Source organism: Aspergillus luchuensis, chromosome 8 (genome assembly GCF_016861625.1).
Source record: "Aspergillus luchuensis IFO 4308 DNA, chromosome 8, nearly complete sequence".
In the NCBI taxonomy this organism is placed as follows: domain Eukaryota; kingdom Fungi; phylum Ascomycota; class Eurotiomycetes; order Eurotiales; family Aspergillaceae; genus Aspergillus; species Aspergillus luchuensis.
Genome location: NC_054856.1, coordinates 2,150,281 through 2,164,382, shown reverse-complemented (window position 1 = coordinate 2,164,382; position 14,102 = coordinate 2,150,281). Strand labels below are relative to the sequence as shown.

Below are 14,102 nucleotides of genomic sequence, written 5' to 3'. Positions count from 1 at the left end.
ATCACCGCCGCAAGCATCGATAATGGCTAACTGGTTGGACATGATTTACATCAATCAGAACGCTCAAAAATTATTATGGGCATCATAGAATCACCGAGATCGTGGAAGCTGGACGTCGGTATGCGTGCCCCGGGCGTATTCATCAATACGATCAAAAACACCCTTTTACAACCATGATAGCTAAGATAGGGCTCGAAGAGCTCTCAGGCTTTCATTTACAGACAATGAGTTTGAGATAGCGTCCGTTCTTTTGCCCATTGTTGGCTGCGCATTGACGGACTTAAGGACCAGCGAAGTTCCACTTCACCTCTGCTTAAAAAGGGCGGCGCTTCTTTACTGTGATGAACATGCCGCCAGTCCACCAGAGGATGAGATATCTGCAGAGATCGCGAATTAGAAACCATCTGTTGGAGTTAACAAGGCGACAAGGGATTACCAACATCGTTAGAATCGGTGGCTCGCCTTTCTCGCGTCAGCGGCGCTACCTACCACCATCACCACCATTACCAGATTGCTCCTGTCAAGTTCATTTCGTATATTGTGAGGTCGTGAAACTCTAATATGCATACCGATGCTATGTGAGAATGTTTCTGGTGCTCGAAGCAGCGCCGCCTCTGCGAGAGGGTAAGCCGACTACTTTGCACGAGTGCGCGCACTTATATTATAGTGGAAACTCTATCCCTTGCGACTGTCGGCGTGAGGGCTGTTCACGTTCGTCGGACTCGTCCTTGTGGCCTGGAAATAAAAACCGTGCATAGCAGATGTTGGTGCTCTCAGTAGAACAGTCCTTGGAGGCTGGACACACTCAAAGAGATCCAATCGTCTAGCGGAAAGTAAACCGCGTTAACAAACTCCGACGGAAAAAGTTGAGAGCCGGGTGGCTTTGACACAGTCACTGACAGCGACAATCTCGATAAGTCAGGCTGTGTTTAACATAGAACAAACCTACCAATTCCCAAAAGAGGCAGGTCGCTATATCGACGAGAAATCTACGGATTGAGGTCAAATTGCCATTGTGTTGCATATGCCATTGCCATCCCTTCGTCTGCGTGAATTTGGGAATCTCAACAGCGAGGACATGTTTATCTGAATAAAATGTAGGGGAATTACGCCCACATATTTGTCCAATTCTCATAGAGATATCTGGCATCTGTCAGAGGAAGAAGACTAGGCTGGTTCCACTAAGTCAATTTGCAAGTAATCCATGACTGGCAATGGGGGAATCTTGACATCTGCTCAATCAGAATTTATTCACAGGCGAACCCGTCTACCCCGTCTACCCCCACACCCGCCACGGGAGAGTCCCCCCAACCCTCGCCTACCACACCTTCCAAGAGAAAGGCTAGCAAGTCGGAGTCCCCATCGCCAACCAAAATTCCCCGTGTTACTAACCCTGGACTTCAACGGTCCAAAACTGCGAAAGATATAGCCAAAGCAGGATATGACGTGCTTCCCTGATCTGTGAGTCAGTTTCAAGCATAAAAAGCACAGCAATCGAAGCATCTGCGATATAATACTCCAGTGTCCAGGAATTATGTCCGTGAAATATTACAATCGGGATAGAATACTGACCTCGACATAGCGAACCTGGCAATCCTGGTCTATAGCAAGTGGGTCTGCGGCTCCCTGGCAATGCAAAGTTAACGATGTAGCAGAGCATTGTGGTGATGATCGACGTTATATCCTGTCTAACTTGAATGTGGAGACACCAGTGAAGATGACTATACATCCGTAGTTTGTCCATACTATCATTTGAGGCTAGAATAAGTGATATAAGAGTGTGATGGTTTTTTCCAGTTGTCACACGGTACTATCGTGCCCCTCTAATTACAACCTAGTATAGTAAAGTACCAATCGTAGAGATACCCACGTATTTTATCTCCACAGTCGATTACTAAAAATTACATTCATGCTTAGACTAAGAGCGCTGTCACAGAATTCGAAAACAGCTCATAGAAACAAGCTACAACTGCCAATTTCCTTAGAAGTCATGTTGAAGAACGTCTTGGTTAGCTTCGGATTACTCTTCGCCCAGCCTCGTGCAATTAGAGAGCCACAGCCTCACTGGCCCTAGCGCTTATGCAAGTGGTCGCCTAGCTCGGCTATAATCCTCTACTGAACCCCGCATGAGAACTTTCCGTCCATTTGAAACCTTAGGATACATTCAGCCTGACTAGGACACATCTACCGTTCTAGGCCCATTGAGTATACACAATGCTCTACGTCATATCGAAGATTAGGGGAAAGTTGTCCTCCAAGGCCCGGAAAGGCCCAGGTTCCGCCTCAGAGCGGGCTAAAACCAGCGGAGCTCCAGCCTCAACAGCCCTCACGACCATAACAACAGAAGCGACCAAGCACACAGAAGCAATAGAGACGAATTCTTTATCATGGGATTTTCTGAATTGCACGGACTACTTATGGGATCGTGCCTACATCCTAGTTCAGGGACGAGAGCCTGAACTGATGGAAGAGTACAGACACCAGATAGTTGTTGTTCACCAGGGAGATGGTCAGGCAGCAGGCACCGATCTTACATGCCGCAAATCAGTAGAGTCTCTTGTTAATCACCTACTAGACTATCGAGAGAAAAGGCGGTGGCGAATATCCCTCCTTGGAAAGGATATCACGCTTCGGCGACAAGTCGAGAGGTTGACGAAGTTTCTTATTTGGTCTGACCCTATCGTCAAGACTGCTGTGTGCACTCAGCCGTACGCAGCGCTCGCCTGGTCCGGTGTCTCAGCATTTATAGCTGTACGTGCAGTCTATCTTCTGCTCGAATATCTACTGATACTCGATAGCTTCTTTCAAGCGGGGCGACGCAGGATGGAACCATGCTTAAGGGCTTCAATTACACCACTGATCTTCAGATATACTGGCAGGTGTGCGAAGAAAGCTATTTCACGTCAGAAAGTAATAAAGAGGACTACCTTTCACTTGTCGAGCCGCTTGCCAAACTGTATTCGTACATCGTTGAATACCAGGCTAGGACTATCTGCTACCTATCTGGCCCTCAGAAAGCCCGCGCGTGGAGAAGCATGACCGGCTCTGACGATTGGTTCGCTACCATTGAGCAAATAGAAAAGCAGGATCAGGTCTGCAGAGATATCCTAGGACCCGTTGAAGCGAAAATCACGCGGGACACGGCAGCCAGACAGCTGCAGCAGATGCAGGAGTCGCAGACCATCCTACATGATATCCGAGAGATTTTGAGAGAGGGAGAAAATCAAGCCAAAAAGGTTCACGCGGATGAGGCAGAACGGGCCCTTCTTCAAGATTTGACGTCGGCATTCTCAGATCCCAGCAGGAGTCATGCTGAGTCGTCATGCGAGGCTCAATATGCGGGACTTGAATCATACAAGAACCTCAATCCCGAGAGAGTTCCAGGAACATGCGAATGGTTCTTCAGGGACGAGAGATTTTGCAACTGGCGTGCTTCCGAATTCTCCAGCTTACTCTGGGTCTCCGCTGGCCCAGGCTGCGGAAAGTCCGTCTTGTCGCGCGCGCTCATTGACGAAGATAGGCTGTCGATTGGCGTCACCACTTCAAATATTTGCTACTTCTTTTTCAAGGAGGGGGACAGTCGACGAATGCACAGCACGAATGCTTTATGTGCGTTACTTTACCAGCTGTTAGAGCAGGATGGTGCTTGTGATGGTAAAAATAGACTGCTCCAACAAGCACTTGCCAAGCACAGGGCATTGGGAGCCAATCTCACAAGAGACTTCTATGAACTGTGGGAAATCATTGAGGGTTATAGCAAGCTACCAGAAGCGGGTGAAACGGTTTGCCTTCTGGATGCCCTTGACGAATGTGATAGGGATAGCAGTGAACAGCTGGTCAATGCGCTGAGAGACTTCTATTGCTCTCCAGCGGCCACCTCCTCGAAACTCAAATTTCTCATCACCAGCCGTCAATACGACTACCTGGCAGCACTTTTCGATCAATTCTCTCCAACTGCATATGTTCAATTTGATGGCAACGAAAAGTCCGAAGATATTAACCTTGAAATTGACATCGTCATCGACTATCGCGTAAACCAACTTTCCCCTTACTTAACAACGGAAGACCAACGTAAAATTTCGGATCGTTTAAAGCAAATGGAAAACCGTACGTATCTCTGGTTATATCTCATCTTCGATATCATGCGACAGAACTCAAGCATATACTCGAAACGCTCAAGGATCGAGAGTCTACTGCAAAGCATACCCAGCAAAGTCTCAGATGCCTACGAGAGAATTCTAAGCAGAAGCCCTGATGAAAAACAGACCGAAATCATGCTTCAAATTATTCTTGCTGCGGAACGACCTCTTTCTCTCAGCGAAATGAATGTGGCGCTGACCTTGGCTTTGCAAGATGCGCCATTCGAGTCACAATCACAACTCGAATCTGACCTCTGGCCAGGTACTAATTTCAAAAATGTTGTGGAAAACCTATGTGGCCTTTTTGTCACTGTACGACCGACAGGGCTTTTCTTTCTACACCAGACAGCAAGAGAGTTCCTCGTTAACACCAAGAAGGAGGGTAAATGGCAGGGACGGTTTAATCTAGCACAGTCCCATGCTGTGATTGCACGGCCATGCCTACAATACTTACTACTGCCTGGCATCGACCGTGATCCTGAAAGTGGCAGCAGCAATAACAGTAGTATAGCTTTCCTACCGTATGCCGCTAATTATTGGGCTCATCATTACGTCCTACAAGAGGCTACCGCTGCTACACGGCTTCAGGATCACGCTATTGCCCTTTGCACGCTTACTGATCCTCGTATTGAACCTTGGACATACTATTGTCTGCCGTATAACAGTCTCCTCGAGAATGACAGTTACGACATATGGAGTGGTTTGCCAATGGCGACCTATCTCGGCTTTACTGATGTGGTTCGGGCGCTTTTCGATCCAGGAAGCGGCGCAATAGTCCAAGATGATGACAAACATGGCACCGCCCTTTGTGTGGCATCTCTTTTGGGACATACGCAGATCGTCCAAATTTTGGTGGATTACTTCGTTCCTGATGTTCCTTCAAGACGCACGGATCTCAACATGGCAAGGTATTTTGCAAGCATGACATGGAATGATGATATCATGAAGTTGTTAGATGAGGCGGGACGCTATAATCACAAATATGCAGGTGGACACAATACGCAACTGGGGGAATTTACAGTATTCAACCAATTGCTCTTGCGGGTCAATAGGTCAAAACTGGGAAATGCCCCTCCCTTCCCAGCGGTGGACGCGGTAATGAGCTTTCGACGGATATGGCGAGATGAGCTTGTACTGTCGCAAGAAATGTGAAGGACGACTGAAGAAGGAAAAGGGCTTCAACATCCCAGGCTTCCATCTATAACAACTGAAGAATACGGACACTTGCTTGCCTGTACATCAGTGTAGTGAACCATGGCCCTGATGCAAATACTCGCTACCGATCAGCCACGCCGATTATTGAAGCACAACCTCACACCTCTTTACTTTTCTTTTCTTTTTTCCTTCCCTTTCTTTTTTTAATCACAAAATCACCAGAACAAGGTAATTTTTCAACCAATACCGATATATCAAGGTCCGTCAACAAAAAGAAGAAAAATCTAGAACAAAAGTCCCCTGTGAAAAAGAAGGCTGAATCTAGGCCTATGCTTGGCAGCTATAGGCGTTATAAAAGCACATGATATAGCCTCAACTTGCGTAGCAAATCCTGCAGACCACGGCTAGCAAAGATCGACCGCCCTACTGTCCACAGTTTATCTATCGGCTACCTTTTTCCTCTTCAAGGATAGAATCGCGCCCAAGGCCCACTGATGAGCTAACCTTGCATATCGATCCTTCCGGTTGCGCGTTCCGCCAATGATAGGTGGCGTCTGCACGATAGAAGCACAAAACAAGCTTGATCGATGGTTCCCGATGTGCTGTGCGGGTGATCCCCGATGGGTCATCGGGTGAACTGGAGATAACTCGGGCCTTGTCCTTATTTTGTTCGATACTGTGCCCTGCATCTTAGTGATCAGGGCGCATTGGCGTGCCTGAATAGACTCGGGCTGGTTTCGAATCAAGCCGTACTATAGAGTCTGTGCTCTACAGAGAGTTCAAGTGCTCAGTCGAATGTAAGTTTCCGTCATCTCGTGATGGGTAAGTGTGATGGGTAAGTGTGGAAGTTCCATTGACATACTGTCACTCATGTAGATGCCCTATGTATGAAAAGGAAGCGACAATATGCAGTTGAACTGAAATAGCAACCGCTCAGGCCCCGGCTCCTTCCGTTGTGGAACTTCAGTCACTTGCCTCGTTAGTCGCGCCACAAAGAACATAGTCTAATGGGTGAATGAATGACTGTTATAAGGCAGTTGTTTCCTGCAGGTGCTGGAATAATCCGGAGTAAGGTTGTTCGAATACCGATGCAAATCCCGAGACACACCGAACTTTATCGGAAGTGGATGCGCTTCCGCGGTTCGTGCCTGAACCTTTTTCTTCAAAGTGACAGGCGCAGAGCAAATGTTGTGATTCTATCCTGAAGTTTAAATACTGTTAAATCCATGGATTCGATAAGGGAATCTCTCTTTGCTCTGGTTTTTAGTCACTTAGGAGGTGGGCATTTACAACCATGGGAGACAATATGTCAGACTCAGACACACTAGACCATGATTCAGAGCGGGAGTACGTATTGATGTCTTGATCACTATTTGCAACAACCACTGACAAAAATCAAGAGAGACAGAGAGCTTTGACACTGAACCTCATCTGAATCTGTACAGACATGGTCGGCGCTATTCTTTGACACATTTGGAGCAGCATCCGTGGCCGATTGACGAGGTGAGTCCCTTACCTGCATTGGAATGCGGAAGCTAATAAGTCGAAGATTGAGAAAGACAGACTAGGTATGGGTATCTATCTGATATGCTATAGCTTTCTAAGCTAATAATTGAAATAGAGGAACAACACGTTTTGCTGCGTGAGCTTTTCGAGGATAGATTATACCTCGCCCCTATAGAGAGTCCGCGAAGCGTTCTTGATATCCGCACCGGCACTGGCTGCTGGGCTATGGAATGTGGTACGTCCAAGCCATACCTTCTAATGTTCTCCATCCAACTACTAAAATATCATACAGCAGAAAGATATCCTTCGTCGACTGTAAGTCTGACTATGGCCTGCGTTGAAGAAGAGAAACTGACCAGTTAGGTTCGCGGCATTGATTTAGTAAATATGCAAGATGAATGGTATGTCTTCCTTGTGGGGCTTGGCGCATCCCACTAATGATATAGGGTACCGCCGAACTGCGAGTTTTGGGTCGACAACCTCTGCCAACCAGGTTGGCATACCCAATACACAGATATTGACTTTGTTCATATCAATCAGATTCAGGGTGATCGCCAGCTTTTGTCGCTCCTACTGCAAGGTTCATATAGGTAAATGCTCTATCAATAGGGATTTTGGCCGCCAGACTAACTCATAATATTAGCTGCTGCGCTCCAGGCGGTTGGGTGGAGATACGTGATATGAGAGTGCAACTGGATAACCCTGGAGAAGATAGCCCATTCCACAATTACATCCGGGAGATGGCGACAGCCCAGGCCAGAGATGGTCGCCAGATGGATCTTCCTCTTCACTTCGGAGCGGAACTCACTCGGCATGGATTTACCAACATCACTGAACGTAATTACGACATACCTTTATGCACTGAGGGCCGCGATAAACTGAAGGAAAGAATCATACAAAACTGGACGACAGGGCTGGAAGGGTACAGCTTCACACTACTGGAGAAGCATCTTGGGAAGAACTTCACGGAAACTGTGCTAATGTGCGCTTCTGCGCGTCGGGCACTAAAGGGTAAGATTGAGGGATATTTGCAAATGTCGGTGAGCTTCCTCCGTACCTACTGGCATACTTCTAACACTTCGCAGACAAGTCGTGTACGGACAAAAACCGGGCTAGATGAATTATAGAGCCAATGAATGCAATGAGATTTCTGCATTAGTATCAGGACCATATGTTGTGTAGTATATATCTCTTAACCGCGGTAATCGCACGATTTCATAGAATGTAAGGATGCAGCTGGTCCAGGAAATCTTGCTCATCCCGCGTCGGGCATCTGCTGTCTCAGGAACTATATAGCTTCTAACTATTCTCGGCATATCTCCCGTGATGTGTCACAGTAAAGTTCCACCACCGGCGCATGTGACACAACAAACCCTCACAAATGCACTTATGGATGAATCTCTTCAACTGAAAGTCTTACCTAAAAAGAGCTAAAAAGAGAAGGCTTTTTAACTATCAAATTAAGAATTGGTTTCTCATTCATATAGGTGATTAAGGCTCATGGCATTGATGTATTCTTAGATCAGCACTACATATAACCTTATGACTTTCTTACAACGATATCTTTGATATCTCTTGAATAATATTACGGGTCATATTTCTGACAACAAGGTTATACCAAAATTCCTATCTAATCTTTCGGCGTCTAAAAATCGGCTATGCAGTCGGGATCGGAGAGACTAAAGAGAGCTCAACCCGGCCTGTATCTGCAGTTACTATTACTATCTGTTCTTCGGGAGAACTCTACTTAGTAATATACAAGCAACATCATCAACATTCAAAAGAAATTATTCCTGAAATATTGATTGCTACCCCCAACGGAAACACTATTAAATTGGGATTGCCAAGTTATAGGGTTGAATGATCTCGAAATGCCTCCATCAGCGTGCTTATTTTACCACACGGGAGCAGCATACCCTTGGAAAACTGAAACAAACTAAAATGCAATGGAGCAAAGAAAGTAAAATAAGAAAAGCGCTAAATTGGGTATCTTTTATGGACACAAATACCGAGGTTCCGGAGAATAGAAGGTAGATCGAGATAGTGCTATTCCCAGCAGCGGATCGACTCCGTCCCGACCACGGATGCGCTCCGCTCTCTACATTAACCGATGAACATACAAGTCATACTATAACTACAACATCAACATCAACATTCTCAAGCCACACCACTCCAAACACCACTATATTCTATATCATCCATTTGAATAACTCCATCATGACACTATCCACACCCCAACTCACCACACCCACCATAACAACGCCCCCAACCTGGGCTACCCTCCCGAAAACCCTCCGCCAAACACCCCCCTCAAACCTCACATCCCATTCGATCAACCAAAAGCGCGGCAGACCACTCGACTCCTTTCTCGAAGGACCCATCTACATTCAATCCCTAAACCTCCTCTTTCTAACCGACATTCCCTACGGACGAATCTTCACCATCGATCCCACCACCGCGCAATGGTCCCTCTTCCTCCAATACGATGGCGAACCCAACGGACTCGCCTACCACCACATCACAAAGAAAATCCTAATCGCCGACTTCAAAAACGGCATTCTGGAACTCGACCCCGTCACGAAAAATCTCCGCACCATTGTCTCCCGCTACCACGGCGAGAGGCTTAAAGGCCCAAATGATTTGGTGGTTGATTCAAAGGGAGTGGTCTATTTCACTGACCAGGGGATGACGGGGCTGCATGATGCGACGGGGCGGGTGTTCAGGTTATTTCTTGATGAAAATTATAAGGGGGTTGATGGTGAACTTGGTGGAAGGCTAGAGATGATTATATCGAATGGGCCATCGCCGAATGGGTTGGTGTTGAGTCGCGACGAGTCGGCGCTGTTTGTAGCCATGACGAGAGATAATTCTATCTGGTATGTGCCGTTCATGTTGGATGGGTCGGTGCAGAGGGTAGGGAGGTTTGCGAGTTATTATGGGATAGGTGGGCCGGATGGGATGGCGATTGATAGTGAGGGGAATATTCTAGTGGCGCATTCGACTTTAGGGAGGGTGTTTGTGCATGATAAGAGTGGGGAGATGAAGATAGTCATTAAAAGTGAGAAAGGGGCGAGTACAACGAATTTGACGTGGGGTGTGGGTGAAAGTGGTAGTTTGGATACGTTGTATATTGTGGAGAGTGAGATGGGTGAGATTCTGAAGGTGGATTGGCATTGTAAGGGGTGGTTGGTTAAGGGGTTGGAGTAGGTAGAATTGTGTTCGTTATATTGGTGTGGGAGGTAGCTATGGTGTGTTGATATTGAATGCTGACCCAGATAGTAGTACTCTTGCGTCAAGCGAACTCTTTCTGCTCCGCACTAGCCACTTCATACTCATTTTTCTTTTCATCCTCATAGCTTACAGAAGTCCAAACATCCCCCTTCGGTAGTCGTCTAGCCATGGGAACAATGTCCCAGATCGTACGGGCTTCTTTGAAAACCCCATCGATCAGTTCGAGGTTACGGTTCATGGTCTCAGGGAAAAAAGGAAGAACAACCAGTGGAACACAGGCACATGTTGCAGCAAAAACAATGTAATATCTCCATCCAATAGTGTCCAGTGCAGTTGGAGTGATCATCGTGATGATAAAGTTCCACAGCCAATGGTTTGCGGTAGAGATGGAGGACATGGCAGCGCGCAGATGGACCGGGGCAATTTCCGTGCAGTACAGGAAGTTGCCACCCAGAAAGCCAATTGGATAGAAGAAGCTGAATAGGAATATGAACACTGCTGCAGTGATGGATGCAGCATGGTCGGAGGCAGGGAAGCTAGTTGAAACAGCCATAGCGATCATGCAAATTGACATGCCAGTTCCGCTCACCACGAGAATCACCCGTCGTCCGAGACGATCGACTGCAGCGAATGAGATGAATGAACAGAAGAACTTAAAGGTGAGGAAACTGGCGGCGACAATTGCCGGGATATCTCCGGTGAGATGTAGATTCTCTTGGAAGATCTTGGTGGTGTAGATCGAGATCAGATTGCCACCGACAAGTTGCTGCAGCGTTTGGATGGCGATGCATAGGGCAAATCGGTAAAGGTATCGGTTCTGGTCTCCTGTGCGGATGAGTTCCCGGAGGGACAACTTAGGAGCCGTATCGAGGGAACTATTGATATGCGATATCTCGGCCCGGACATTCTCGTCATCGGTGGACCTGCCGTTCAGCCTCGCTAGGGCATCGGTTGCTTCCTCTAAACGGCATTTCTGAACTAACCAGCGCGGGGATTCGGGAAGAGTGAAAATAAAAATACAGATAGTCAAAGAGAAGATGACAGGAATGGCTAGCGAAAGCCGCCACTGCAGTGGTAGGGATGAAACTTTGCTGGTTCCCAGATTGATCCAACTGGACAGGACGAATCCCACGCAAATGAAGATGCCAGCGGTGATGACCTTACGGCCTCTTTTACCAGCTGAGGAGCTCTCAGAGTGCCATACAGGAACGATGACACTCAGTTGGCCAACCCCAACGCCAAGTATGATACGGCCCACTGTAAACTGGGCAAGAGAGAACGCAGTACATTGGAGGATCTGGCCCACTGCGGCAAAAGCACCAGCGATAAAGATGCTGCGTCTTCGACCCACGGCATCACTGAGAAGGGAGCAGGATAAGGCGCCAACAAGAGCGCCTAGTTGTAAACACGCATTGATGAGTCCCTCGATTGTCGAGTTCCGGGCTTCCGTTGCCCCATGGGTGTTAACGGTATCGATCTGGGGAAAGTAGTGTATCACATCAGGAAGCTCAAGAAGAGCCGAGAGGCCGGCTTGGTTATAGCCATAGAGGATGAAGGCTGGACCAACGACAAGGAATATTTGGGCGTATTGGATTGATTTTGGTGTTTGCCAGAACATCGTGGTTGCGACTGGAAGATATATTTCCTTTAAAAGACTGAGCGATACGATATACCAATGAATAGCCCCTCTAAAATTATGCCGCGAGTATCCCAAGAGCACAACAGCACATAATCCTCTTCCTTATGTCCTTCTTATAAGCTTGCCTCCTCGTTGATATAGAAGCACAACCCCGCCTGCGGAGGGTATCCGCCAACTCTGAATCACCCCACACCCCATTACCCCGGATTAACATTTACAAATAACTTAAAGAAGAGCGACCCGTCAATACCCAGTGCCCCACAAAGCTTCGAGTTCCCCTGTATCTTACAATGTGGGGATGGAGACAGTCTGGCGTGATGTCCGCCCAGGTGAACGGGTCGCTGCCGCATTCGACGGAGCTGATCCGCTAACTTCGGCTACGATGCTTTGCCGAATGCCATCATTGTCATCCTTATAAATCCCACACCAGAACAGCGTCAATGCGAGAAAACACTTATCCGAACTTGTTTCAAAGGATCTTGTAAGAAAACATGACCGGAAATATGGAAGCAACAGAGCCTGAGAACCAGGATTACAACCTCCAGCAACCAATCACCTCTACCACAGGTTTGCGACAAGGACTGACATCTTACGGGGATGCCCATTTCTCTCTGTTCCTGCGGAAGGTATTCATCAAAGCATTAGGATACTCAGAGAATGCGCTGTCACGGCCTATAATTGGCATAATCAACACCGGCTCTGGCTTCAACCCCTGCCATGGCAACACTCCGCAGTTGATCGAAGCCGCCAAGCGAGGCATCCATCTTAACGGTGGTATTGCCATCGACTTCCCGACCATTAGTCTACACGAGGGATTTTCGCATCCGACTAGTATGTTCCTTCGTAATTTGATGAGCATGGATACGGAGGAAATGATCCGTGCTCAGCCGGTCGATGCTTGTATTATGATTGGAGGTATTTCATCTATTCCCCATGAGTCGGATGATACTAAAAACTACAGGTTGTGACAAGACGGTCCCAGCCCAGATTATGGGAGGAATTTCGGCAAACAAGCCCGTTTTGCCGTTGTTGACTGGGCCAATGATGCCTGGAAGTCACAGAGGGAAGCGAATTGGAGCCTGTACCGATTGCAGAAACGATTGGGCTTCGTTTCGCGCGGGGGCTATAGACGTCGAAGAGATCACCTCCATTAATGAGGAACTCGCGCCAACGGTTCGCTTTAACTTGCCTTCTCTACATCGATCACGGCTAATTGTTCATAGATCGGAACGTGTGGTGTCATGGGCACAGCAAGCACAATGGCGTGTATCACGGCCGCATTAGGACTGACCCCTTTGCAGGGCGCTTCAGCACCCGCTGTATCGGCTGCAAGACTGCGTATAGCGGAACAAACAGGTGCCAATGCAGTCGCCGCTGCAAAAGAGAAGAGAACGCCACAACAGATTCTGTCAGCCGACTCATTCTACAATGCCGCTGTTGTTCTCCAAGCCATTGGTGGCTCGACAAATGCCACGGTTCACCTGATGGCCATTATTAACCGACACCCTGATCTCATCGGCACAATTAACCTCAAGACACTTGATGAAATCGGCCGAACCACACCCCTCCTAGTGGACTTGAAGCCCAGCGGAGACAATTATATGACCGACTTTCATAACGCCGGAGGAATGCTATGTCTTCTGCATCGCTTGCGACCTTTACTTCGTGAAGCCGCGATGACTATTACAGGCGAGACGCTAGGAGACATACTAAACCGAACGCCGTTCCGGGACTTCGAATACTCGCGTAAAATTATCCGAACACTCTCCGACCCGCTCTGCCCGTCTTCTTCATTGGTCGTTGTGGCGGGCAATATAGCCCCCAATGGGGCCGTTATCAAGGCATCCGCTTCCAAAGATAAACGCCTCCTACGGCATAGAGGTCCTGCAGTGGTGATTGAGAACCCCCAGGATCTTGCTAAGAGACTGGATGATCCTGAGCTTGAGGTGACTGCTGATTCTGTACTCGTTCTGCGGGGCATCGGACCGATTGGGAACCCTGGAATGCCTGAAGCGGGTATGATACCAATTCCACGCAAACTGGCAGCTCAGGGAGTGTCGGATATGTTGAGAATATCAGATGGGAGAATGTCTGGCACGGCTGGGGGTACGATTATCTTGCATATTTCCCCCGAGTCTGCAGTACCGGAGTCGCCGTTCGGTGTTATTAAAACGGGCGACATGATTGTCTGTGATGTGGAGGCCAGATTGCTGCAGCTGGATATTAGTGAGAAGGAACTTCAGGAAAGAATCAAACAGCGAAAGCAAGCACTCACGGAGACTGAGGAGTCGACGTGGAGGAAGAGACAGCATACAAGGGGATATAGGGGGCTTTATGAGCGAGAGGTCAACCAAGCGCATCTGGGAGCTGATTTTGGGTTCCTGACTGCTAATGGGCCAGCCAGTGAGTAGATGAAAAACGACCGACAAATT

The 14,102-nt window shown here is 47.8% G+C and overlaps 5 protein-coding genes across 5 annotated transcripts; 4 read left to right on the top strand and 1 right to left on the bottom strand.

Moving 5' to 3' along the window:
- Positions 1-2,831: 2,831 nt before the first annotated feature.
- On the top strand, positions 2,832-5,291 carry AKAW2_80776A (uncharacterized protein; the record flags this gene model as incomplete). The annotated part of the gene is made up of 1 exon (XM_041681834.1): positions 2,832-5,291. The coding sequence occupies one exon, from the start codon at positions 2,832-2,834 to the stop codon at positions 5,289-5,291; it is 2,460 nt and encodes an 819-aa protein (XP_041548737.1).
- Positions 5,292-6,588: 1,297 nt separating this feature from the next.
- AKAW2_80775A (uncharacterized protein) lies at positions 6,589-7,916 on the top strand (the record flags this gene model as incomplete). The annotated part of the gene is made up of 9 exons (XM_041681832.1): positions 6,589-6,641; positions 6,695-6,797; positions 6,844-6,862; positions 6,916-7,035; positions 7,093-7,115; positions 7,164-7,201; positions 7,247-7,390; positions 7,444-7,836; positions 7,886-7,916. The coding sequence occupies 9 exons, from the start codon at positions 6,589-6,591 to the stop codon at positions 7,914-7,916; spliced, it is 924 nt and encodes a 307-aa protein (XP_041548736.1).
- A 1,101-nt stretch (positions 7,917-9,017) lies between these two features.
- On the top strand, positions 9,018-10,007 carry AKAW2_80774A (SMP-30/gluconolactonase/LRE family protein; the record flags this gene model as incomplete). The annotated part of the gene is made up of 1 exon (XM_041681831.1): positions 9,018-10,007. The coding sequence occupies one exon, from the start codon at positions 9,018-9,020 to the stop codon at positions 10,005-10,007; it is 990 nt and encodes a 329-aa protein (XP_041548735.1).
- An 85-nt stretch (positions 10,008-10,092) lies between these two features.
- Positions 10,093-11,649, bottom strand: AKAW2_80773S (sugar porter family MFS transporter; the record flags this gene model as incomplete). The annotated part of the gene is made up of 1 exon (XM_041681830.1): positions 10,093-11,649. The coding sequence occupies one exon, from the start codon at positions 11,647-11,649 to the stop codon at positions 10,093-10,095; it is 1,557 nt and encodes a 518-aa protein (XP_041548734.1).
- A 512-nt stretch (positions 11,650-12,161) lies between these two features.
- AKAW2_80772A (uncharacterized protein) lies at positions 12,162-14,081 on the top strand (the record flags this gene model as incomplete). The annotated part of the gene is made up of 3 exons (XM_041681829.1): positions 12,162-12,585; positions 12,632-12,843; positions 12,894-14,081. 3 exons carry the CDS (start codon positions 12,162-12,164, stop codon positions 14,079-14,081), a joined length of 1,824 nt encoding a protein of 607 aa, XP_041548733.1.
- Positions 14,082-14,102: the final 21 nt, after the last annotated feature.